Source organism: Rhipicephalus microplus, chromosome X (assembly GCF_043290135.1).
Source record: "Rhipicephalus microplus isolate Deutch F79 chromosome X, USDA_Rmic, whole genome shotgun sequence".
Lineage (NCBI taxonomy): Eukaryota > Metazoa > Arthropoda > Arachnida > Ixodida > Ixodidae > Rhipicephalus > Rhipicephalus microplus.
This window is the reverse complement of record NC_134710.1, coordinates 142,600,219-142,628,091: the sequence shown is the minus strand read 5'-3', so window position 1 is coordinate 142,628,091 and position 27,873 is coordinate 142,600,219. Positions and strand designations below refer to the sequence as shown.

General features: G+C 45.5%; 1 protein-coding gene across 2 annotated transcripts in view; it reads left to right on the top strand.

Annotated features, from left to right (window-relative positions):
* Positions 1-27,873, top strand: part of LOC119176594 (uncharacterized) — a 184,220-nt gene that overhangs the window by 104,319 nt on the left and 52,028 nt on the right. For both annotated transcript variants that reach the window (XM_037427952.2, XM_037427950.2), the window contains exons 6-9: positions 3,692-3,898; positions 3,996-4,264; positions 7,510-7,724; positions 10,036-10,339. In XM_037427952.2, the coding sequence (XP_037283849.1) occupies positions 3,692-3,898; positions 3,996-4,264; positions 7,510-7,724; positions 10,036-10,339 (995 nt within the window). The remainder of the gene's footprint in view (positions 1-3,691; positions 3,899-3,995; positions 4,265-7,509; positions 7,725-10,035; positions 10,340-27,873) is intronic.

Here is a 27,873-nt window from a genome sequence, read left to right as displayed (position 1 = left end):
AGGAAAGAGTACAGTGCTGCACGAATGGAGTTGACATCTCTCTCTGCTAGCGTTTGTTCTCTGGCCCTTCATTCTTTCAGCTCAGTGGTGTCAATGCTTATGCGCATTGACTCTCTCTCATTGTTGCACCCCTGTAGTCACCAGTGCTGCAGCCATTGGAATGTAATTTGGGGTTTGGGGATGGGGCATTTGTTGCTCCCAGTCTGCAGAAATTGGAGCCACAGGACTAAAAATAAAAGGATGGCTGGCCAAAGAAGGACAAAAGTGGCTAATATGTTAACCACTGTGTATTTGCTGTATGTATGACACAAAGGAGCTTGGCAGCCAGGCAATACAAACTAGTCATACTAAGGCAAATTAGTTGGGTAAAGCTGTGGTGCTACCTGTGCCCTGGTTAGCAAGTTTTTTGCCACACCGGCCTGTTGTCCGGACAGTAAGAGCAGATTCTTCACCTGAAAAGACACTGTGGTATGTTGCTTCTATCGTTTCTCAGCATAAAAAATGAGGCCACAGTTGATAATTGCAGCTTATCTTACAGCGTTACCCTTGTAGCGACCTTGGTCCACCTAGATTGACAGTGCTGCAAAGTAAATAGGGCTGTAAGGCATAAATTTTGCTAGTTTCCGGGATATTGGTTGTGAGTCCTCCTTATGAACTGTTGTGGGTCTGATAAGGAGAATTTTCATTATTTGCTGTCCAAGAAAATGGGTGGTACGATTGATAAAAAATATTCTTTAGGACTTATGCAGTGAATTTTTTTTTATGCTTGTAGACAAGTTATTTTATTTTTCAAAATGCATTACTCTGTTTTCTTGCCAGAAATAAAAATAGTTAGATGTACTTTGAAGGGTAACTTCAAAGTAATTAGTTCACATTTGCTACAGTTTCTAAGGGAAAAAAGTTTCACATATGCAAGTGCAAGTGGGATTAAAAATAAATCCTTGACGTTGATGCATAAAACGTTACCATTTAACTGAAACTATATAAATAAAATTACACTATTTCCTGCTGAAAGGAACCATGTCTAGATGTGAAGCAGCAGAAAGATGGCCCGCTTGAGCGGGACACGGTGTACACTATTGAGAGCTTGTGCTGGCGCTAACACTGGCCCTGGTGGCGGGGTTGACGCTGGCGCTCATCGCAGCATCGTGCAGGAGAGAAACCTGGGGAGGCACAAAGCATGTAAAGATAGATCGGTGTTTCCTACTGGAACATGGCAATTGCTACTAATGGGCAATGACAGGCAGAAGTCTCCGATTGAACACAGAGATCCGCAGTCTAAATTTGGTAAAGGCGTACAGTGCAAATTTTTATTGTTCAACAACGCACTGGAGAAATCCTTCACCGGCACTACCTTGGAGGTCAATATCCAGTGCCTATATATACAGGGTGGCCAGGGAACAGTTGTGCAGCAGAAGCAGTTGGTTTTTTTTCAATCAAGAAACTAGCTAGCAGACGCTGCCTGCGTCGGCACTACGAGGCAAGAGAGGGGGAAGTGTAGAAGAGAAGAATGGAGGGGAGGGGACGCGCTAGCACTAAGGGACAAAGGACACAGCCTCCTGTATAAAATGCTTCACATCTAAAAATTGTTTCATTGGTCATGTTTTCTTTATAATCGTAGCAGTGACAATGATTTAAAATAACAACTGGAAAAGAGCAAGTTTTACAGAAATAGCTGCATAGCAGTGCATTTCATTTAACCCTACAATATATTTCTCACAGTGAAAGATTAGTTGACAAAGTACAGCTGCATGCATGAAAATTTGATGCAAATGGAAATGGTAGAAGTAACTAATAGTAATTTTCAGAAGTTCAGGGGATGGTGGAAACTTGAAGAGATAAAAAAATTTCTGAAAATGTGTCACAGGAGCCAACATTTCGACAAGTGAACTTGCCTTCTAAAAAGACTGCAACTGCTTTTGCAGTTTTGAAAGTAGTTTCAGCCTTGAGACAAGTTCTCTAGTCCAAATGTCAGCTCCAGCGATTTCCCATGCGTAAGAATATTTTATTTCGGATCATAATTGTTACACCTCATTCAGCTATGATTGAATCATGCGGCTATGTTCGAAATGATCGAACGGTAGTTTTGAACTGCCATTGAGTGGTTCAGGCGTTTCTCGCAAAATTGTATGACCCTGTCGATCTTTATTTTCGTATTCGTGTCACCTATAGTTAAGTAATATAAGTTCACTTAAAAACTCAAATATGTCTGTTGATCTTTTTAAATATTTAAATAAATGTTTCATTCATATTTATGAATGCTTACTTAGCTTTTAAGTTGTGGAGCAGCGAAACTGTGGCGAGCAATGCACTGTGAGACGGCACAATGAATACAAGCACGTTGCCGTTGTCAACAGTACTTGCAATGTGCACATTTTAAGTGGCAAAAATACTCTCCTAAATATTTCACAACACTCAAATATACTGCTTTTAAAGCATACTGGTTAGATTTCTTTTTTCTAATTGTATGTACGAGCACACTGTGAACTAAAGGGCATGCTGACGCTGTTTTTGCTTCATCGCTCAATGGCGATCGAAGTTTCAATGAAGTTGTGGGGTCCTCCGTTTGCTCGATAGACTATTAGTTGGATGGCCTTCCAAACGTCCGTGTGACACAGATTTTTACCATGCTTTTATCATGCGTTCAATACAGGTTTTTCAGTTTAAATTAGAGGTGCCTTGTAGAACTGAGCATATTAAACCATTAGTAACGCTACATATTCCGTGCTGGTTGGTGGCAGAGCCAGTAATAGACGCAACATTACATGTTTGAGTGTGAATGTCCATCTTTTGCCATATGACACCATTCAGTTAGTGCTGATAAATTGGACTGCACGGCAGCGACATCAGCAAGGCAGCTTAATAAAGATGATAGTCTTTCTTGGGGACCTTCGACGCAAAAGTTTTGGTCTGTCCGCCCGTCCGCCCGCCCGTCCGCCCGCCCGCCCGCCCGTCCGCCCGTCCGTCCGTCTGTCTGTCCATTTGTCTGCCTGTCTGTCTGTCTGTCTGTCCATTTGTCTGTCTGCCTACCCTTAACGGTACCGGGCTTTTTACGCCAAACCGCCGACCCCATCCGCAGCGCCCACCAATGTTGCTCAAGATTCAGCGTTCATACTTGTGTGATTGTCAATAAAAAAACAATTATCATGCTTATCTGAGGCACCATAACAACACCTATATATTCTGTATGTGCGTATTTTACTAGAAAAGGCATATAAAAGTTATTCTAAGGACCATAGCGTTTATCATGCGGCGCTGACCATGTATCATTGTACACTGATATGGTCATCATAGAACGAATAAAATCGTGAAAAATCTGTGGTTATAAATTATGTAAATTATAAATAGCAATTGGCTACACTCTTGACAAACTCCTGAATTGATGGAAGTGGTCAGAAAAAGGGTTATTCAAACTTATTGTTTGAAATATGTTTCTTTAAAACATCCCTGAATTTATGTGGCAGTGCTGTAATCAAGCTGGAGGCTAGTAAATTATGTAGGGATGATGTTGAATAGTGCACACATGGGTGTCGCTCGGCGTTTGTAAAATGTGTTCTTGTGTCCCTGAACATGTCAGTTGACGTATGAGCTTATGGTGCTTAGAAAGGAAATGAGTACAAATGGATAGATCTGTTTTCAAGAATGATTGGTACCATTTAGGAGCACACATTATTTTTGTCAACAATCTCAGGAGTGGTGCCAGTGGCGCTGGACACAAGGGTGCTCCAGGAAATGGTGAAGAATGCCCCCGGGGCTTCCAGCCGTACCGGGGTTCGGCCGAGGAGCTACGGCATCCCACACTGGGTACACTGCATCCCATGTCACCCTTTGATGCTGGCGCCTACCCGTACCACCCAACACCATTCCTTGCACCCCACCTTGCACATCCTGGTTACAGGTGAGCTACAGTGCGAGCAAAAAAGAAAGAAAACACCAATTTCTGCTGTACCAACTTTTCATTGTAACTGTGAAATCATATTGTCATTTTTGAACAGGTTGGAAGACCCTTTGTATCAGTACAATTTGTTGCGACCGGGACCACCCATGGTATCAGCCCCGGCCATGCCGCCCTTTTTTCGGTATCCTGTGCAACAGCAAGCTCCTCCACAACAGCCCCCAGCCCAGCAACAACAGCGACAACAGTTGACGCCACCATCTCTACCAGTGGGGCCTCCACGAACAGATGAGTTCAAGGAGGAACAGTCACGGCTTTTGCTTCTTTCATCGGCTAAGAGGACTTCTGACTCCCCATCACCATCCCTCAGTTAGTACTACTTCTTCTGCTATGTACTACATCTGATTCTTGCTTGCATGGTACGATCAGAATGAAGTGGTCACAGTTGACGTTAATTTGGAAAGATGCAAACTTTTGATATAGTCTTGTAAGAGGCTGTGGTTGTGTGGCTGCCCATGTATACCTGACAACATTGGTAACCAAACAATGTGTATAATATAATGTGCACGATAGCCTGTCTTCTTCATCTGATGAGTGTTTTTCCTCAGGCGTGAGTTGTATGAGCTAACTTATGGCTTCAGATGAAGCCCTCATTTAGCCGCATATTCTGAATGCAGTTCACCAAAGTGTTGTGCCAGTGCTGCACCAGTTCCTCTAGTGTTAGTGCGGCATGACACTGGCGGTTTTGGTGCAGCGGTCAAATCAAGAGCAAAAGTGTAGCTACGTCGTATATATTGTGCGACTTGCACAAGACCAGAACTCGTGGGGAAGCTAGTGCTGAATTGCCGATGAACTTGTGCAGTAAGATGTCAAGTTCAGTTCCGAAGTGCAGGTGGCGAGACTTGCACTGCCAAATGAAGGGCCAAAGTGTAGTACTTTTGAACTAGTGCAGAAAGTGCAGCCAAATCGAGGAGACCTATAGTTCCCTTGGGGACTGCTATGTGGGGTTTCTCACTTCCTAGTACATAATTTCTGTAAACTTTCACACCATAGGCCGGTCCTCATAAGTGTCACGTATTCAGGTGGTTACGGGTGGTGGATTCAGATAAGACTCTGCTAATGGCACAACTCGTATAATAAACACACACATGGTCCTCGAAAAATATTTCTAAAAAATACAAAAATTGAATCGCTACAAGTGAACTCGGACAAGCCACAAATTATACAACTGCAAACTAAACTGTCCATATCCTAGAATAATTCAGCTATTCTAAACTTTTAATAGCTGATGCATTCGGCCACTCTTACTTTTATGCTACAAATATTTGTAGCCAAAATTTGTGATCTGTTGCATTGTGTTCGTTAATGATCTTGATGCGCTTGACGAACGTTGCCTTTTTCATCCCTGCCTAATAATCGCCCATCGACATCATCTTGCTACGTCATCACTGACATGTAGGCTTGTGTGAATATTCGAATGAGTAATGCGATATTCAAGTTTGCTTTGAATAGAATTATTTGAATTTGAATAGAATTATTGAAAATTTCTAATTATTTAAGACGAAAGAATAAATACATATTAGCCTGCATGTACATCCTGTACAGGTGGTTTCATGGCGTGTAAAAGTGCTAAGCCGTGAGAGCACCTGTTCAGGTGTATAGTAGTTTGCTTGTAATTATTTGTAAAAGTGGTTTCACTGTAGTGAAGTGGTGCTGAGCTGTAAAAACACCTGTCTGTAAACACCTGTGCTGAGCTGTAAAAACACCTGTAAAAACACCAAGAGAAATCCACGCTGCTGTGAAGCACTTTTCAAGGTTAAATGAACTTGTTATCTAATTGATTCGTCATTTTTTAAGTTTAAAAGCTTGTCATACCAACGTGTATGCTATAAGTATAGCAAATTTTAAAACTTGACACATTTTACAGGCTATCACTTGCATTCTATCAAAAGCCATATCCTGCTACTATTCCAAGTTGCTTCCACATTCTGTGATGTAAAAAAAAAAATAGCATTTGCACTGGCCTTGTTTCACCTTCAAAAAAATAATAATGTGCAGGTTACTTTGGTCATGGCAAAGATGCCCCATTTTATTTACAGTATGTTATATATATACTACTGAAATCCGATTCGATATTATTTGACAAAAACCACTATTCACTTTGAACTGAAAATTCACTATTTGCACAAGCCTACTGACGTCGTATAGGCCTCAGGCATTAGGCATAATGGCAGTCGGTGTTGCCCAGTGCTCAAAGCCAATGTGGCCCACCTGGAACTGCTTTTAGCAGCTTGATTCGAAGCCGGCTTGCACCAGAAGCGCCAGTGCTTGCTATGCTTGGTTGTTGCATCGCCAAAAAGCCTCACTAAAACAGGATCAAGGTCTTCGACCACCTTTGAATCCCAGCTTCACAGGCTGCCAAATGCCGTTGCCAATGTGTTTGCGTTTGATGCAACCTTCTCATGCTTAGCTCATGTAGATAATGCTAGCCTGTCATTGTTTATGTCTTAATCACAGCTCGGGTCATGCATGTAGGGCTTCTTATACATATGCACAGTGAACTGCCTAGCTCATCAACCACATGCAGTCGATTGGCTCTGTGAAGGCCTTGGTCTACAAATAGTGATCATTTAACTTAGTGCGTGCTAACATTCCTCCCAAGTGCAGCTTCTTTCGTTGGGACCTTTAGCATTTTCTGGGTTGTGTCGTAGTGCCGGGACACCCAAGCCAGGATAATGTAACACTTCTATTTTGATATGTCAGAGTTGCATATGAACATGATTAACAATAAACAGTTGCATTATTTTTATGTTGCATTCAATTTTTTTTCAGGAATTTAGAGATGTGTGGATCCTAAATGCAACGAGTAAAAATAGTATGGAAAGTACTGTATTTTTCTAGAGGCTGTGTGGAAGTGATATAGCAAACAGGAAAACAATATCGAAAAAGTTTGCTGGGTGCTGTTGTGATAATGGATGTTTCATTTATACATGAGCAGTAGCCAGGGCTGCTTGCTGAAAACCAGAAGTGATTTTTTGTCTAGGTAACTGATTGCTTACACCTTGCTCTTCTTTTGTACAATATACAGGGAGTTTCAAGAAAGGTGCTTGAAAATTCTCAAACATAGGTGAAATACAACATTTCCTTGCTGCATTCATAAATACTTCTTCCGTAGCTGCATGCATCTTACTGACTAGATACACAAAGTACAGTAGTAATTAAAAAATAAATTAAAATATCTTCAATTAATGGAGACAGCCAGTTCGGCCAAATGGGAGAAGTCTTTTCTGTGAAAAGTCAGTGCCACTTTGAGATTTCGAAAAAAGTGACCTCTGGTAATTATTGTTGAGCAATGAATTTGACCATATTTGCTGGCGAGACCGAAGTGAAGCAGCGAAAGCAGCGATGAGCACTTTTTGTCATGTTGGTTTGGCAGAAAGAGATCTTTTTGCATAATTTTTTACTGCCAACAATTAGGATGTTCAAAATTTTTATTGTAGTGGAGTTTGGTGTTCCAGGTTTTAATTTATTTCTTTTTTGTTGGCATTTTTTTTTGTGCCGTGTACGCATTGACATGAAAAAAGTGTTGAGTGTCTGCCCCACCTTTGTTGTAGGCTCATCTCATTCTGGAGGAGCCCGTGAACCGTTGCGGAGCCCCCCATCTCTGATGACTCCCCTGAATCTGGCCACAAGCCATTCAGGGCCTCTTCCCCAACCCCAAGGACTACTCGTCTCTCAGCAGTCTTCTTCGGAGCATCTCAGCCATACGGCTAGTGCAGAGCCCTGGCGGCCACTGGCCAGCGATGTGCCACCTCTCCACCACTTACACGTATATCCTGATTTTTGTACTTTTTTTTCACTTTATATTGTAGCAACGTCAGTACTGTATGCATTATTTTAATGATAGCCTGCGCAACCCAATTTGTTTCACTTGATGCCACATACACTTAGTGAACAGTTCATTATTTAAATAAAAGTAAAAGATTATGAGATGGCCTATTATTATTGCTATTAATAATAATATTATTATTATTATTGTTATTGTTGCTGTTGTTACTATTATTATTCCCACCAGGCCATGCATTGCTAAAGGTAAAAGTTGATTTGATTTGATTGATTGATATGTGGGCTTTAATGTCCCAAAACCACCATATGATTATGAGAGACGCCGTAGTGGAGGGCTCCGGAAATTTGGACCACCTGGGGTTCTTTAACGTGCACCCAAATCTGAGTACACGGGCTAAAGTTAAAAGTTATCTAATTATATTTTAAATGCGAAGCATTTCTTAGTGAACTTCGGCGACTTTGAGCTTGTCTGTCTGTCTGTCTGTCTGTCTGTCTGTCTGTCTATCTATCTATTTATCTTATCTAATCTAATCTTATCTATCTATCTATCTATCTTATCTATCTTATCTATCTATCTAATCTATCTAATCTATCTAATCTATCAATCTATCTAATCTATCAACCTATCTAATCTATCTAATCTATCTAGTCTATCTAATCTATCTAATCTATCAATCTATCTAATCTATATAATCTATCTAATCTATCAATCTATCTAATCTATCAATCTATCTAATCTATCAATCTATCTAATCTATCTATCTAATCTATCTATCATGCTCTCATGCTCTCATGGTCAGCCCCTTAATTTAGCATGAACCAAAATTAGCATGGGAGGATAAAAGATGGTTTGACAAATATGACACGCTGATCAAGACATGAATGTCACCATCCGGTCGCGTCAAACTTTTCCCATTAGATAGTGGCACGTACTCACGGGCGGGTATGTGCCGCCGGTAAGCGGGTATTTACCACAGGAGATTGACACTTAGTATCTACCCAGGAACGACAAGAACACACATGGGCAATTTTAACGCATGAGCGTTAAGCAATACCCGACATCGGTAGCATCGACACAACAAAGGCATAGAATAAACATCAGTGTTAAGAAGAACCTGACATAGGCAGCGTTGGCCACCCAACGAATGCAAATAATAAATTTCAGGGTCTCAGCAGGAATCGAACCCAAACATTCTGCGTGGCAGTGAAGCATTCTACCACAAAGCTACGCCAGGTCTCAGTACTACTTTTCAAATAGGCGCTGATCTTCGTGAAACGTCAATAGTGGTTGCAGTGCTGCCTGCCCAATTTTATAAATGTTACATGTGTACTCCTTTCATACAGCCGTCAAGTCGAGTTAACATCAATTGTGGTGAGGTGCCATGTGCTGAAATTGATTTAAGTAGCAGTGTGAAGGGCCAGCATCTTCGCGAGCATCAGCGCTTCATATCAGCTTCTGGTGTTGCTAAAACACTTTTCCAGGTGACCTTGTTGTCCAAGTGGAAAACTGGTTATATAAACATCTGCAACTCTTTAACGTATGTGTCGGTGTGCAACATTTGTACATATATTTAGTGTCATTTCATGAGGTGTCGTTAAAAAAAAATGCGACACGGTCACCTTCCCTACGCGTGCTTCGCATAAAGTTGATTCCCAGGTACGTGGGATCTGCCAAATTTTTTTTAGATTGATCTTTGGGGCAATCACGCATATGTTTGCAAGCTTAGTGATAGGACTCACAACAACAGCAACCATAATAATAGTACACACTCCTTTAGTTTTTTTACTCAATATTTGTATTGTGTGTTTGTATTGTGTGTTTACATCATGTGTTTTTAAAGTGTACTGTTACGTATGAGTATGCACAAGCTGTTACTCCTTCCCATATAATTTTGCATGACACATATGAAAAATAATCTGTTACAAGTAAGTGTTTCATCTGTCATTGTGGGTTGTCCTGCGCTAGATGCAGAGATAGAATGCCAATATGCCCAAACTTCCGTTAGATCACCTTGCTTGTTATTGCTACTGCAGCAATTCAGCACCTTGTTGGCACATCATGTGAACCTCTTACACATTAGCATTTCAACATCAATTTGAATACATCCTATAGAGGTATTGTAAAAATTTGTTATTTGTGTGCTAGCACTTCTAGCTACTTGTTGTATTGATAGCTAAACATGTCATTAGTTGTACATGAAATAGTTTTGTTTGTGTCAAATAAGTGCATTAAATTTCTGCTTGGCCTATTGTGACATGCTGCTTACTGTACGGCTTGGTTTCGCAACTCACAGGTAACAAAAGAAAACTTTAAACCACTGCCAGCGTCTTTCACATCTGCCATGGCCCCTGCTGCTGTACGGCAGCCAGCAGCAGGCTCATTGAGGCCGAGTCTTCCACTAGCGCAGTCTCCGCCACCGTCTTCCACATCGAGCCCTGTTCCAGTTCGGCATTCACCAGTGTGGCTTGATGCCTCAACATCAGAGCAGCGGCAAACAGAGCAGCACTACCCACAAGTGCGGAGCCTACTAGACTTGGCTGAGCAGCGCAGAAAGGAAGCACGGGCAAGAGGAATGGCTGAAAGTGACTCTGAAGAAGGTATGTGGTGGCTTTCAGGGAATGACGTTTTAGTCTGGCTAAGGTGGCCAGGTGGGGGCCACCTTAAGTAAGCTATGGTGGCCAGCTGGCTTATAGAGTGGATGCATACCAAAAAGTGATTGCAAAAGAGCATGTAGAAGAATATGACTCATTATCTCATTACTGCGGCATTTCTTCAAGTATATGCACCTTGTGAGTTAATAATGATCAGAGTGGGAAATAGTGCATGGGGTATAATCAAAGCAGATGCAATTGAATGTTCACACATTGACTTGTTATATTTACAGTTAAACCTGCCTATATTCAACCTCTAAATAACGAATTCCTCGATAATACAAAGCTTTTCTATTTCCCATAGTTACCATATTTACTCGCATAATGAACCCACTCGCATAATGAACCCAGCCCCCACCTTGACCTCGAAAAAAAAAGAGAAAAAACTTTTCCGTAATGTATATATTTTATTTCGGTATGATAGCCAGTGTTGTTGACCATCGAAACAAGGTTGAATCAAGTCATTATATTGCTACATGCATGTATATTGATATTATAGGGGGCGACGCGCGTGTGTGCCTGATGAGGAAGACAAAGAGTTGTCTCCGCTCGATCGCTGGTGAACCGGGCACGCCATTACCGCTGGTTTTGAATATATCTAATCCCCAGCCTCGTCGTTACGGCGTCTCTTCTTTTCCGGAACATATTTGGTGGAGGTGGAACGTTCCTCGTCTTCACCACGAAGCTTCGCAGTGGCCGCACCATTCAGTCTCCGGCCATGGCTACCATTGACAATGGCCTGTCAGCGTCCCCATCTGTAGCTCCAGCCACTACATACCTGACGATGCCCCCCCCCGTGATCCCGGTACATTCTCCGCACAACCTGAGCTCGACGTCGACTACTGGCTCGGTATGTACGAGCGTGTTAGCCACACACACCGATGGGACCCTACCATGATGCTCGCCAACGTAATATTTTACTTGGACGGCACCCTACGGGTCTGGTTTGACGCCCATGAGACCGAGCTCACTAGCTGGGATACCTTCAAGGAGTGACTACCTTCAAGGAGCGATCTTTGGGGACCCGTCCGGTCGCCAAATGGAAGCGCGAAAAGAACTCTCCACTCGTGTGCAGTCGTCAACAGAGTCGTATGTCTCGTACATACAGGATGTGCTCGCGTTGTGCCGAAAAGTCGACGAGCAAATGACAGAGAGTGACAAGGTGGGCCACATACTTAAGGGCATCGCGGACGACACCTTCAATTTGCTCGTCTACACTAACGTCACGACCGTAGATATGACTATCAAGGAATGCCGCCGCTTCGAAATGGCCAAAAGCCGCCGTATTCTGCCTCAATTTACGCGGCTACCAAACACGGCTGTTACATCCACTTGCACCGATCTCGGTGCCGCACCACCCTTGCAGGACAGCGTGACACGAATAGTTCGACGGGAGCTTTAGGCGTCAAGTCCGGCACCATTTGCTCCACATCCGCTCGACCATGGCGCCGCACAAACGCCTCCGCCGGTCTCCGTTATTCAAGCCGTTGTGAGGCAGGAAATTGCAAAGCTTGGTTTTGCTGTGGCCTGCTCTGTCTCCGAACCCATGACAGACCAATGACAACAAATGCACCATGCCATGACTTACACTTTATTCCGCGATCCCGCAATCCGGCGGAATGGAGAACTGCAGACGACAAGCCGATCTGCTTCCGCTGCCACCGAGTGGGCCATATCTCCCGCTACTGCCGCAGCACTTGAACGCCCTCAAACTGGAGCCAATATTCCTCTAATCGACCATACGAGGACTCCCGTCGGTATTCGCCCAGTCGTGTGTACCCTTCTACCGACATCACCAACAGCCGCTCCACTGCTCGTTTGCCGCCACCTCAACGCCGCCGTTCCCCATCGCCCCAACCACGCCGCTATCTATCGCCGGTCAACTATGGATTCTCTCGGACGGAAAACTAGATCATGCAGCTCCGGGAGGTAGTGCTGCATCGCTTGCGAATGATCCAAATCCTCCATTGACGCTCCCCACTGATACGAACTTGACTGAGGTGTATGTGGACGGTATTTCTTTGACGGCGTTAGTCGATACCGGAGCTCAAGTGTCCATAATGAGGGCTAATCTGTGTTGCCTACTCAAAAAAGTCCTCACGCCTGCAGCAACTAAAGCCCTCCGTGTCGCTGATGGTGGAACTGTGGCCATCACTGGAATGTGTACCACTCGTGTTAGTATTGCCGGCCGCCATGTTCCCGTTTTATTTACGGTGCTTGAAAATTGCCCCCCACGACCTAATCTTCGGCATGGACTTCCTATCGACGCATTCTGCCCTCATCGATTGTGCCGCCAGTACTCTCTGCCTAGAACTTCCTCTTCTCCCGGATTCTCACCCTGAACTCCCGAACAACTTGTGCGCCACTGACTTCTTCCGGATACCGCCTAAAGCTCTCACATTCATCGAATTGGCAACACCCTCTCCCGTGCTCGACGGTGATTACAGCGTGACGCAGATTACTGATGTTCTCCTGGCGCGTGACATTACTGTCCCACACTCTGTCGTAAGCATGGCCTCTAACCGAACATATTTACCTGTTATCAATTTCGGTTTCATATAACAAGTGCTACCTCGAGGAATTTCGGTCGTCACACTAAGGCCCTTAATTGACGACCACGTCACCTGTTTTACAGCAGACGTATGTCCCGAGCACCCACATCACTCTCAGGATGCCACGTGCCTCGATGCAACCTTACGCTCCATGATCGCCCCGGACCTCAAACCTGAGAAGTCAACCGCGCTGTACCGTCTTCTGGCTTCATACCACGACATATTCGACATCGACCACCGTCCACTCGACCAGACTTCACTCGTCAAGCACCGCATTAGCAGAGGTGATTCTCATCCCATTCATCGGCGACCATACCGGGTGTCTGCCACCGAGCGTAAAATAATTCAACAAGAAGTCACCAAGATGTTAGCCAAAGGAATTATTGAACCCTCTTCGAGCCCTTGGGCGTCTGCCGTTGTGCTCGTTAAAAAGAAAGATGGCACGTGGCGCTTGTGTGTGGATTACCGTCATCTGAATAGAATCACGAAAAAGGACGTTTACCCTTTACCCCGCATCGATGACGCTCTCGATTGTCTCCACGGCGCCCGATACTTTTCCACAATATACCTACGTTCCGGCTACTGGCAGATTGCTGTTGACGAAAAAGACCAAGAGAAGACTGCATTTGTAACTTCAGAGGGCCTATATCAGTTCAAGGTTATGCCATTTGGGCTATGCAACGCCCCAGCCACGTTCGAGCGCATGATAGACTCTCTGCTACAAGGGTTCAAATGGTCAACATGTCTTTGTTATCTTGACGACGTCGTTGTATATTCCCCAACATTTGAGACCCACCTTCAGCGTTTGTCAGCTGTTCTCGACATATTCCGCACTGCAGGCCTCCAATTGAACTCGTCGAAGTGCCGCTTCGGACGCCGGCAAATTACAGTGTTGGGCCACCTTGTCGACGCCTCTGGTGTGCAGCCGGACCCCAAGAAAATTCGTGCAGTCACCAGTTTTCCTGTACCCCAGTCAGCCAAAGATGTCCGGAGTTTTGTAGGACTTTGCTCCTATTTTAGAAGGTTTCTGAAAGATTTCGCAACCATCGCTCGACCCCTCACAGAGCTTCTAAAGAAAGACGTCACATTTACGTGGGGTACCGACCAAGCTGCTGCTTTTTCTCACCTAATCACGCTATTGACGACTCCACCCATATTGGCTCATTTTGACCCATTGCTTCGACGGAAGTTCAAACCGATGCTAGTGGTCACGGAATCGGAGCCGTGTTAGCCCAGCACCAACGGGGACACGACCGAGTTGTCGCCTACGCTAGCTGCCTCCTCACAGCTGCTGAGCGCTGTGAGGTAACTATTCTATTACGGAGCGTGAATGTCTTGCTCTTGTTTGGGCAGTCTCAAAGTTCCGCCCATATTTATATGGCACTAATTTCTCTGTGATAACTGACCATCATGCGCTATGTTGGCTTACGTCACTGAAGGATCCTACTGGCCTGGCCGGCTCGGGCGCTGGGCTCTACGACTCCAAGAGTATACCTTTACGGTGACGTACAAGTCCGGACGCCTACATCATGACGCAGACTGCCTGTCGCGCCACCCTGTCGCTGAGTCGAGCACTATGCATGACACCGACACCGAGCCTTGCGTCTTTTCCCTTTCGCAAATGACATGCATCGGTGACGAGCAGCGCTATGATGCGTCCTTGCGTGCTATCATTGAGCGCCTCGAATCACCATCTTCCAGTCAGTCCGATCGCTCATTCGTGCTCCACGATGGTGTATTATACCGCCAAAGTTTTGAGCCGGATGGACCGGCTCTGCTGCTTGTCATTCCGAAACACCTTCGCTCGGAAGTTCTACATGAACTTCATGACCTTCCGACTGCTGGTCACCTTGGTGTGTCACGCACTTACGACCAAATACGCCGACGCTTCTACTGGCCAGGGCTTGCACGCTCAGTCAGAAGATACGTTGCGGCTTGTGAGAAATGTCAGCGCCGCAAAATGCCATCGGCACTTCCCGCCGGACGCCTTCAACCACTTGATATTCCGTCAGAACCGTTCTTCCGCGTTGGCTTGGACCTACTTGGCCCTTTCCCTTTATCTTCCTCGTGTAACAAGTCGATAGCCGTGGCCACCGACTACGCCACGCGTTATGCCATCACACGAGCTCTCCCAACAAGCTGCACCACAGATGTCACCGCCTTCCTCCCCAAGGACGTGATTTTGCAACACGGAGCCCCACGGCAGCTGCTTACAGACCGTGGCCGCACCTTTTTGTCGAAGGTCATAGCCAACATCTTGCAGTCCTGTAAAACGAGACACAAGCTGACTACGTCATACCACCCGCAAACCAATGGACTCACGGAGCGTCTAAATCGAACTCTTACAGACATGCTCGCTAAGTATGTTTCTGCCAACCACACCGACTGGGATCTCGCGTTGCCGTACGTCACATTTGCCTACAATTCTTCGCCCCATGACACTGCCGGTTACTCTCCATTTTTTCTGCTGTTTGGCCGAGAACCAACATTGCCTCTAGACACCGTCATACCGTCCCATGGAGTACCAACCAGTGAATATGCCATGGACGCTATTGCTCGGGCTGCTCACGCACGCGAAATCACCCGTACTGGCCTTCTGACCTCTCAAGAGAAGCAACGGCGCTTGTATGACCAACGACACCGCGATGTACACTTTCCGCCCGGTTCTTTGGTACTGCTCTGGTCTCCGACCCGTCAAGTTGGCTTGTCAGAAAAACTGCTTACTCGCTACACAGGCCCATACCGAGTCCTTCGTGTGGTTACTCCTGTAACATATGAAATTGGTCCTGCCCCCCCGTTGCCTTCATGTGCCCAACAGGCTACTGATATTGTACATGTTGCGCGCTTGAAGCCCTACAACTCTCCTAGTGACGTTGACATCTAAATGCGCCGAGACGGCGCTTGCGCCGCCGGGGGTTATGCTACATGCATGTACATTGATATTATAGGGGGCGACTCGTGTGTGTGCCTGACGAGGAAGACAAAGAGTTGTCTCCGCTCTATCGCTGGTGAACCGGGCACGCCATTACTGCTGGTTTTGAATATATCTAATCCCCAGCCTCGTCGTTACGGCGTCTCTTCTTTTCCGTAACAATATCACAAAATAACAATGCAATAAAAGTCAAAACATAGTTTTGCAACCATGCTAAACAGTTGCGAGCAGTGCGAGCGCAGATGACGTCAATCAAAATTTGAAAGTCACACCTTTTACGGCAAAGCGTCATTTGTCGAATGTAGGAAAAAACTTTGTGCTGATAGCACCACGCAATCACAGCGGCACAAAAACAAAGCATGTGGCCAGGTGTGGCCTGCAAAATGGCGCGCCCGCGTCTTAGAAACACGCGGCACGCTCGCCATTTCGAAGGCCATGCAAAGCGCAATCGAACCTATCGCGCCGATAGTGCGTTGTGCACCTGCAACGTTTGTGCGCCAACATCCGACGCTTCATTTTATTGCAATAGCAATTATATGGACATTCTCTGCTGGGTTTTGTCGCCGACTTCGGCGTCACTCATTGTATATGTATACATATCTTTATATATGGAAACTCAAGAACAAACAGTCGCCCGTGCTTGGCGCCCAACTCGTCCGGATGCGCCAATGGACGCTTATCTACCACGCGTACGTGGATGTTTGTGTGCGCGCTTATCCTTTGGTAGGAAGAATCGCGCCGTTCCACGCACTTCCCGCACAGCAGCAACGCACGTGCCGGGACCCCTACCGCATGCAAGCGGGGGACAAATAAGCCAATTGGCGACGCTGTGGAGGGTGAAAGAGCGTTGCCAATTGTCTTGTTTGTCCCTCGCTTGCGTGCGGTAGGGGTCCCGGCAGGTGCGTAGCCGCTGTGCGGGAAGCGTGTGAAACGACCCTAACCGAAGTGATTGCGTTTTAGTTGCCGTGCGCTCAAAGATCACTTTCCTCGCTGGAGAGGCCCCATTTGCGGATAGAGTGTGCTTCTTAAACACAACGAAGTAATAACATGGACATTTGTCTGCACTCATCTGTACTTGTGATTACATTTAGTGCATCGTTTCTGTTTAAACAGCGCATTATGTGTTGAGCGCTAAACCTTGTTAGTTCACTTTCGTCCTGTGTGTGGTGTTTTTGTGCGCCATGTGTGCATGAACAGCACGCTGCACGTTTCGATCTGCTAGCCCTTCTCAGCGTTACATTCTAAGTTGTTGCTATCGCATTCGTTGCTTTGCCCTTGCCGCGAAACTATGACTTTTTTTCGTTGTCGGGTTTGTCATTGTGAACTTAGTTGGGACACTTGCTGCGCAAAGCACATTCGGCCGGTACGCTAGCTACACGGCTGGTTACAAACAGCATGCGCTGGAGCATCGGAACCGAGCGGCTGGACGACAGTTCGGCGTTTATCCGTGCGCTTTTGTTACGGGAGGAAACAAAAAGAGCTGCACACTACAAAAAATATTTGTTGCGCATTTCATGGGCCCAAACAAACAAAGCCGTCAATGAAATTTTTGCTGTTGTAACTCCTGTGATTTCTTTCTCCCGCGTAATGACCCCTCCCTCAAAATTGGCATGAACTTTTCGAAAAAGGGTGGGCTCATTACGCGAGTAAATACGGTACTCCACAAAAGCAGATATATTTGCGACCTCTATGTAACAAAGTAACAGCAAGAGTTCTTGATACAACGAATTTTTGCCAAAGACAAACTAGGAATTTTGCTCCAGACTTTATCATTTTAGCATGAGCATGCATCTTCGGCGACGGCGTGCACGGCACGCTTGTGGCCCCAGTGACTCCCAGGTTAGAGAGCGAGGGCTCAACATAGTGTGCGCGAAGCAGGCAAGCAGGCTTGCGCCTCTCAGGCCGGCGTTGTCGTCGTTCTTGCCACCAAGGGTGCATGCGCGGATGTGCCCTCTTTCCAAACCAAAAACAAAAAAAGTAAACCACTTGGCAGTGCCACTCTTCGATTGCTGCAGAAATCTGACACAGGGGACGCCACTTTGCGTTGTTGCACCTTTAGTTATCACAGGGATCCCATTCCTGTGCCAACTGCGCCCAAGTGCGGCAAACGAGATTTGCTGCGCTAATTTGATAAAATTGACGTAAATTGCGCCAAACTGCACCAAACCGTCTATCTCAGGGGTCCGCAACCTGTGGCCAAACTGCGCCAAACTGTCTATCTCAAATGTCCGCAGTCTGTGGCCCGCGGACCGCATGCGTTTTGCAGGGCAGTTTTATGCGGCTCCCGGAAAGACGTCAGAATTCTTGAAATTGCTAGACACTGTAATCGGGGCAGTATTTAAGTAACAGTAACTAATGTTTTAATTACTGGAGACTGCAGTCGAGTCTAATGAGAGAATTCTATACCTTCCTGCGAACAGACCGTTGCCACTTTCAAAAATTTGCTGCCAGTACGTCTGCGGAGCAATGAAATTCAACCTCATTCTGCAGCGGCATTAACCAAAGCTTCGATGAGCGCAACTATAGAAGGCTAGAGATATGTCGCTGTTCATGAGTGATTGCAGTGGTGTTAGTTCTGCATTGGTTTACTTACGTATGCCAATGCCATATATATGTACACTAATCGCAAACGAAACTTGTTTGCAAATGAAACCCGGCTGCAGCAAAGAATATCATATTTACTCGCGTAATGAACGCACTTTTTTCTCGAAAAATCGGAGCAATGTTGGGAGTGAGTTAATTATGCGAGGTAGATTTTATGAAAACTTTTGGGGCATAAGCAGAAAATGCTGTAATGCAAAAAAAAGTTAGGTTGCTTAGCTTTTTGCGTACGTGTAGACTGTTCAAAAACAGGTACTTTGTTGCACTTTACTTATCTTCGGTGGTTGATGGTGCTATCTTCTGCAAGCTGTCCCCGCGCCACCTGCGCATGCCATAAAAGCGTTTTGCGGCTATTTTTTCTCGCGATCGTTTAACCGTAACAGTGGTATTTGCTGTGATCTCGAGGGGTGTCCAGGAGCGTGCGCTACGACACTTTTGCCAATTTCGCGGCAACCTCGCACGACGGCGCCGTTGTCATTGTAGCAAGTAACGAACATGGCAACAAGCTACCCTTAAAACATCGAAACGAACCGCTGATAACAAGATTAGCGACAAAATATGGCCGCCGCCACACTTCCACATGAGAAGTTTCAGTACGCGCAGCGAACAAGCGAGGCGAGTATCGGGGGTGCTACCATGTTGTGGAAATCGTCACGATCTTTTCTGGGTGACAAGTGATTTTTTGTGGTTTTCCAGAAACCTGAGACGCGGTTCCGACGAATGACCCTTTGCCACAGCAAATCCTGTTGTTGTCGCTCGAAAATAGCATGCACGTCGTTGGGCCTTAAAGTTTTGTATTTGCAGGAAGCGAGCATCGGTCCACGCGGACAGATCCGTGACATTCGCTCGCTTTGCTCACTGTGTGCCTATCAGCTGCGATGTCTCGACACACGCATTCGTGAACCCTGCTGTTGCGCACAGATAAAGAAGGGGGACGTGCCGCACACAGATAGAAAGAAAAACAATACGGAACGCGGCAACGGGCGAAAGGGATGGGTGGGAGCGAGTCGAGAGAGCCAAGGGGGGTCGGCCTAATAATTAAAAGACGGAAGAGATCCAAAGGTTAAGTAGGTGTCCGGTGTTGGTTAGCGGGACTGCAGGGGATGAATATATGGGGTGCGTTTATTATGCAGGGAAAAAAATCCAAATTTCTACCACTGAAGCTGGGGGCGCATTTATTATGCGAGTGCGCTCATTATGCGAGTAAATACGGTATTACACGGAAGAACAAAACGAACATGCAACTAGCATGACATATTGTTTATTTTGTAAAATAAAAGGGCGAAAGACCGCAAAGGCCTCATGTACTGGTTTCATAACCAGATTTTTGCGTTCCAAGGATATCACTCTGTCATTGAAGTTAGAATCCCAACAACGACGATATCTAGGGCATCCAATCAAGCGCACAAGTGTGTGCACTTGACTCTATGTTAGGAGCACCACTGTCGAGCAGCAGTAGAGCCTATGTTCATTTTTCGCGCTGCTTCGTCTTAAGTATAACCTGGTTATAACCAAGTGGGATATGATGAACTAATGGATATAACGAAGCAATTGTAATTCCTTTTGAAATTCTCATAGATGCCTAGGTACAGTAAAATCTAGATGATAAGAATTAGAACAGAGTGCGTGAAATATTCATACCAGCCCGAATTTTGAACCAAGAACAACTTAAAGCTGATAAAAATGATGAACAAGAATTTCATTGGCAACCACACCTTGTTGAAAAAAGTCTGATGTTCTTTTGAACTTTCCTGTCTTCGCCGTCTCTTAAATAAATGCTGCGGCTTCCTTGCTCATGCTGTTGGTGCAGCGCGTTCACAGTTGACATCAGAGTGAACGAAAGCGGTCAAACTCATTGGAAATTCACCCATTTCTCCGCTTAAGCAGCCGGGAAACTGCGCCGCGAAGTCGACACGAAAAAAAAAAAAAAAAAGAGTCCTGGAAAATTCGCATTGGAGAATTCAAGTGAAAATGCCAGCGTGGCCGGAAAATCACGTTTGCGCCCACCGAAAACGTTCCCATTCGTTCTGCCCCTCGTACACATGCCACCCCCGCTGCTTCATCGCTGCTTGAGAATTTATGCCATTTTGCCCGTTCCCTGAGCACCGAAGTTCGTACCGAGTTATAATTATGCATACAAGGCACTGAAAAGAAACAGTTTACACCTTTACTAACATTATTTCTGAAGACACGCCGGCCGAGATGACACGAGCGAAAACAGCGGCACTGACGGATTCAGCCGGCAGTGCAAAAGCAAGACACGTTCGGGCAAGCCAACTTGCAGCTGCTTCTACTTCCGGTGTTATCAGTGATCGTAATCCAAACTAGGCTCTCGACGACCGCGTCCTTGTTAAGGCCGTGAGCTTTGACGTGCCGCGCGGAATGTTCGCGATAGCGCCGATGCGACCCACTGCCGATTGATTTGTGACTGGTTGTTGATCTCACATGGTTGGAGAAATAGAGCGATAGAGCAGCCGGTGAAGCCTAAGCCGTCAAGCAAAAAGGCGATACTATGCTATCACGTGGCGGTAAAATTAGTCTCGGACCGATTTTTTTCACTTCGGCCTCGCGGCGTGTTTTTGCCGCGTTGTGCCGCTGGCATGCAGTGGTCAATTACACAGTTGTATTGTCTGCGGTGGCTGGAGAAACCATTTGTATAACACCGAATCACGGTGTATTTTATATAATGTAGTCTATCCAAAATAACCTTAAAATTCATATCGTGAAATTCGCATCAACCGTAATCATATCGAGAGTCTACTGTATCTAAAACCTCGTTTTAACGAAGTGAACATTTTCTTACAATGGATATAACAAATTATTTTTTGTTCACAATGAGCATTTACTGATCATCTTGGTATACGTCTTATAGTGTGCGACGGTTTACGTATTATCACAGCTGCGGTTATTCAAAACTCGCGCTTTGCGCTCGCCGGGAGCCGCCTGCCATCATGCGCGTGGGTGTGCCCCTTGCCTTCCCTTTTTCAGGAACTAATGGACTTGCCAATGCAGCAACTCGCGCGAGCGTGCGCATCAGCCGGCCTCCCCTCTTCTGTAGAACTCATTGACACGCCCGCGCATCTAACCTCCTCCTCCCCTTCAGCTCCGCACTGGGACGGCGGCATTGCGGCTATGTTCCTTGTCGTTCGCTGTGGAAGAGGAACACCACCTCTATTAGTTTTGCCGCCTGACACGAGATGAACAACAGCAGCGGCAAACGTAAGCGCGAAAATATAACAATCGAGCATAAGTTGTCGATGTTCAAAGTCTTCGAGTTCGGTGTCGAGAAAAAAAAAGTAGTCTGAGATTTCGGCGATGTCGCCATTGAGGGTACCGCAGGCGACCAGGCCCATACGTTGTTGGATGCTCTCTCTGACACCGGCATTGTGCTTAGCTTTCTGCATGTACGTCGGTGCTGATGCTCACGTGGTGACAACGGAGTTGTCATGTCAGATGCGCAAATTGTGCACGTGGTCACTGGGGCGCATGACGGCAGTGACGAATGTATTGACACCCCAGAGCCTAATGTTTGCGAACCCGACGTACCAACGGTCGCTCAAGCATAGGATGCGACAAACTTGCTGCGGCGCTTTTTAGGTGCTTACGATGACCATTAGGACAGATTCGAAATAGCTGCTGAAGCTGAAAAAGCAGTCATCCACGTGAAGAAGAGTCGGCAAAAGTCTATTATGGACAATTTTTTTTTAAGTGATCTTCCAGCGGGTGTGCCGAACTTGGGGGAAATAAAGGTGCATTGTTCTTTATTATTTTGCTGGTTTTTTGCCTTCCGACGACGATTCTCTTCTTGCTGGTTACTTCTCTCTTGTACATTCTCTCTTGCTGGTTAATTGTTAGTAGAAATGGATAATGGCTATCACGAGCTAATGGTTATAACGGAGTAATTACAACTCCCCTTCAACTTCGTTATAACGAGGTTTGACTGTATGCCTATGGCAAAGTGCTCCTAAAAGTAAGATTACCTGCTACAGAAGTAAATTTTTACTGATGTAAAATGCTTCTAATAGCAAGATTACCTGCTCCAAAACGCTCCAGAACTATAATTTTACTGCTCCAAAAGTATAACTTTAGTGCCCTAAAATGGTCCTAATCGCAAGATTACTTGCTCCAGAATGCTCCAAAACTAAAATTTGTCTGCTTCAAAAACTGCTCCAAATCGTCAGTCCCCAGTGGGATCACTGTTATCATCACATATGTGGGGCCGCGCTGCATGGTTATTTATTAATTTTCTGCGGTATCTGTGTCATTCGCTCTTCGTTTTTGATGCTGTACATACATGCTGTTTCACTGCGCATGAATGAAGTGGCCACCCGACGAAGTTTAGCTTCTCATTTTTTGTCCTTTTTTTTTTTAATGCGAACCGTGTCGTTACTACAGTGGAGATGTCACATTAGGGGCTGATGGGAATTCTGAGACCACGGTAACAGTGACGAATTTTCGGAGATCAACTCGTCGCATGCTCTGCCGCCTTGTGGCGCGAGTTTCCGAAATCGTAGCATTCGCAATTAGCTCTGGTAACACGACAACGTGTTGAACACAATGCAATAAATGCGAAAGAAACAAATTGTAATGTTATACGAAATAAGGCTGACAGCCAACTTTTTGGGATCTGATATCGCGAAACTCCTACAAAACGCTGGTGTAAGCAAATATGGCCACTCCAGGGACACGTGCTCTTTTCACACAGTCTCTTCAACGTAGACTGATGCTTGCCGAGATATCACGCGCACCAGCGATCGCGACCTTGAAATTGAAGTTCACTCTTGCTACTCAAGTGACCTGCCCCTGCCTTCGCGTTTTTTTTTTTCATTCTTGTTCAGGACGGGTGAAGTTCTAACACACAGGGTGATGTTATCATATGCGTCGTCCAAGCCGTAGAGATGGGTTGACTTATTTAATTTAGCTTCAGCAGCACTCGCATGCATTTACCTGCTTGTTAAAGTTACGATGTGTGGGGGCATGTTAACAATTTGGACTTGTTAAAAAATATTGGCAAGCTTTTTAAGTGCGTAAACATAAGAAATAAGGACAGAGTAGACAAAAAGAGCACTGTCTGTCTACTCTGTCCTTTTTTTCTTATGTTCGCGTGCTGAAAAAAAACTTGCCATATGACTACACACCAACTAGCCCAAGCTTCCACTCTTCTTAAGGAAGAAGGCTTTAGCGGCAATAACCCGTTGAGAGTGCCCACATAGTTGCCATCACAATAATAACGCATTTTTGTAACGCTAAATAAATGTCTTGGGTGGTCTCTGCCTGCATTTCTTCTTTTGTTTAATTTGTGCATTTATTTTTTTTAATTTTTGTACTGAATGTGGATATCTCTCTATTTACCCTCTATTTATTACGATTTTTTTTCAAAACTTTGTAAATTTTGTTATGCCTAGGTTTAACTGTATAAAAGAAAGTATATATATATAGTCAAATCTTGATACAACAAATATCAAGGGATGGCTAAAAATTATTTGTTATTTTGAAAAGTCGTCGTGAAAAAGTCAGTTAGGGCAAAAATTGTAAATGCAGCCAAATAAGTCGTCTACCTGTGCTGGGTATATATGGCATCCCAACTACTTGACGAGTAGGGGGGGGGGCAAGCTTACTAATTCGTTCCCGGAATATATATATATATATATATATATATATATATATATATATATGTATGTGTGTGTGTGTGTGCGGGGAGAAACGAATGACGAACCTGCAAAAATGTTGATTTCTTCCTGTCAGGGAATACAAGGTACACGCAAAAACACGCTTGTTAAATAGATAAATACGGTATTATCGGATACACTATTATCGTCATAGATATGGCATATATCCTGTCACTATCAATAAACATGGGCATTTGTGCGATATAGTTATAACTGTATGAAAAAATTGCAAGAAATACACAGCTTTCTACTACAAAGTACCAGGTATGTGCAGAAACATGCAAACAGACAGTGCTGGGATATGTACTAACATTGTCACGCCTATATCTGATGGTGGGAGATGTACACGGAAGATTGATGGGTTGCATGATCATCTCCGAGCAAGCGCCTCTTACATCGCATCAATTTGTGAAGATGGCGGAGATTTTTTATGCATCACCTCACAACTCTCTGCATAAATATAATTAGTTCATCCTTGCCAAAAAAGAGGAATGAATAAGCAGCCCTGCAAGTGTGCGCTTCTTTAAGTCTACTTAGTGCAAAAAACCACGGACTTTACTTATCTGCCGGGTTCGTGGGATCAAGTTTCAGGGAAAGGTCAAAAGCTGAGCTTCGCACTGCTCGATTCCACTGTTTTATTCGTTGCCACTTTGAAAGCTGCTGCCCCCATTACAAGGTATCGTAAGGAAAACTGATCACTGATTTGGGTGATTGGAGACTTAAGCGCAAACTTTTTTTTCCCCCTCTTTCATTGCGGCAAAACCAAACATTGAAAATAATTCATCACACTCATAGGCTCTTCTACAGAGTAGTGGTGATGCTATTCCTTTTCTATGGAAGAAAGTTATTTTCCTGAAGCAGCAAGCGTTTTCATTAGTCCATAAAAATTATGCTCATTCCCATCTGTAGCTGCATCAGCCAGCCACGCACAGCAGAATAAAAGCATATGAGCCAGTGATGTAATCTTATAGGACCTTGTTCAGGGCTAGCCTACTCTGCAATGCTACAGCACAAGGCACGAAAGCGTTGTACAGTGGTCCGCACTGCAAAGAGTCTACTAAAAAAATCTTCACAGCAGAATTTTTGGAAATATTTTATTATATGTAACATTTTCTTGTAATATATTGATCCCCTCGTAACATTATAACTGAGTGATCACTGTTGTCAAAGAAAAAATCGCCTTTCCTCATCGGTTTCCTCATCGTGCAGCCAACATTGACCACTGTTGGAAGGGGGGCGGGGTTAGCCACCCTACTACTTCTTGGTGGTGGGGGGGGGGGGGGGGGGGGGGCTAGCACCCCCCTTGCCCCCCCCCAGCTGATACGCCTATGATATCCATGATCATGTTATTCTGTAACTAGTGGCAAAAAATAAACATGAAATATTATGTAACGAATGGAAGGCGAAGAAAGATCTTAACAGCGTAAACGACAGGAGGGGATAGAAGAGACGAGAACAGAGCGCTGAACTAACAACCAAAGTTTATTGCAAACCAACTGCAATATATATAGGAAAACAGAATCTGCGCATGACCACACATCAGCAAATTCGCACATACATGTGCCAAATGCCCTACCTTATCAAGAACCAGTCGTATCAGAGGACCCTAGATAACTAATTCTTGGGTCTTTCATGGTTAACCCTGGACGTAAGAAAGTAGTATGCACTAAAAAATGCGCTATGTTGAATGTGTTTTAGCGATTGTATACAAGATATTGTTTACATGCGGGCTTTGTTACATTGGCCAAACAGGCGGCTGATGCATTAATGATCGCTTGAGGGAGCATGCTAACTCTCTAAAAGGCTCCGTTCCCAGCCACTTGGCAGACCATTGTAAAATGTGTGGCTGTCAGCCAATTTTCGACAAGTGTGTGATTATGGGATGATATAAAAATCAGCGCGAGCGCGAGATTAGCGAAACCTTCCACATTCAACAATTTGGTGCTTCCTGTGTTAGCGTACCTTCGATTTTTCTTTACGGTTGTGAAATTGCAGTTAAACCTCGTTATAACGAAATTGGAGGGCCGGCGCTATTTGCTCGTTATAACCAATATTTCGCTATAGCCGTTGCGGGCGTTTACCGCAAATATTATGCACTTTACTTACCCCAAAAAAATAGCGGGCGAAATAGCATCCCGCCGCACGGTGGTATGCAACAAAATAACCGCATTCCCAAATAAAAAGGAAAAAGTCATGAACCTGTTTTAATGCACTTCAAAATACACAGCCTGCATTTGAGGCAGACTTAGCTGCAAAGAAGTCCGTAATCGGACGTTGATGCATCTTCCTGATGCGAACGATGGCTCGCTCAGCTGCGGCCGCAATGTTCAAGCCATCTTCGCCGCCCTCGTGAGCGCCGAAGTAGCGGCGCAGTACGTCCACCGCGTCTAATGCCTCCGATGCCGTCGGCACGTTTGTCTCCTGTTCGTCGACAGAGTCATCGTCACTGGTTTCGTTACGATCACTGACAGCACGCACAATATCGTCATCCAGGAGCTGCTCCGTTACCACCACTTCCGAGTCCACACTCACATAGTCGCAAAACGACTCGCTGTCAGGCACGACACCGGCATCACGAAGTGCCGTCCATGATGCAGCGACTTCGTCTGATGTGGCAAAACCGTGGGCTCATCTGATGGCTCATCGCTGGCGTCTGGTGCGGCGGCAAATGAGGCGTGTCGAAAGCAGTATCCGATCGTGGCCGCCGTCACACTCATCTACGCCGCCTGAAGCATTTCGAGTGCAGCGTACAAGTCAACATCGGTGTCTCGCTTCATCCTCATGTTGAGCAGGAGCTTGTCTATCACACGCTTGCGGTAACCTGCCTTCTGCGACATAATCACGCCTTGGTCAAGCGGCTGTATTTTTGCTCTGCTGTTGGCTGGATGGAACAGCAGCTCGATGTTTTGAATCACGGCAGCGGTATGGTGGGCGGTGCAGTTATCTAAAACAAGGCGCACCTTGCGGTTCGCCTTTGCCAGCTTCTCGTCCCATTCGCAAAGCCATTTTGAAAAAATCTCTCTGGTCATCCAGGCTTTGCGATTGGCTACGTACTTGACTGGGAGCTGCCTCTTCCCCTTAAAGCTGCCTCTTCCCCTTAAAGCAGGGAGGGGATGCACTTTTGCCAATTACGAAAATTGGCAGCTTCTCACAGCCGGTCATGTTTGCACAAAGTAGCGCAGTGATCCGCAGCTTACTTTGTTTGCCGCCATGGCACGGCTCGCCTTTGAGGGCTAACGTCTTGTGCGGCAACATCTTGAAAAAGAGAGTGGTTTCGTCCGCGTTAAAAATATCCTCCGCGCTGTATTTTTCTAGCAGCCGCACGATGTTTTCTTTCGCCCACTTGGTAGCCTCTGCTTCGTCGACAGATTTCGATTCGCCGCAGACCGCTCTACCGACAATTTCATGGCGCTCCTTGAAGCGTTGGAGCCAACCCGAACTTGCTACGAAGTTGTCATAGCCCATGATGCAGGCAAAAACTCTCGCTTTTCTTTGCAGCAAGGCGCTGCTCACCGGCAGATTCACGGCCCGCGTGTCCAAGAACCATTTAAAAACGGCCCTTTCGACCGCTTCAAAGGCAGGTGCCCTCATCCTCTTAGCGCTTCCTTTCATGCCACGTGCAACAGCGTCGATGATGGACTCCTGCTTGCTCAAGATGGTTGACAGTGTGCTCGTCGATACGCCAAAGTCTCTTGCCACGTTGCCTTTCTTGGTCCCCGATACGAC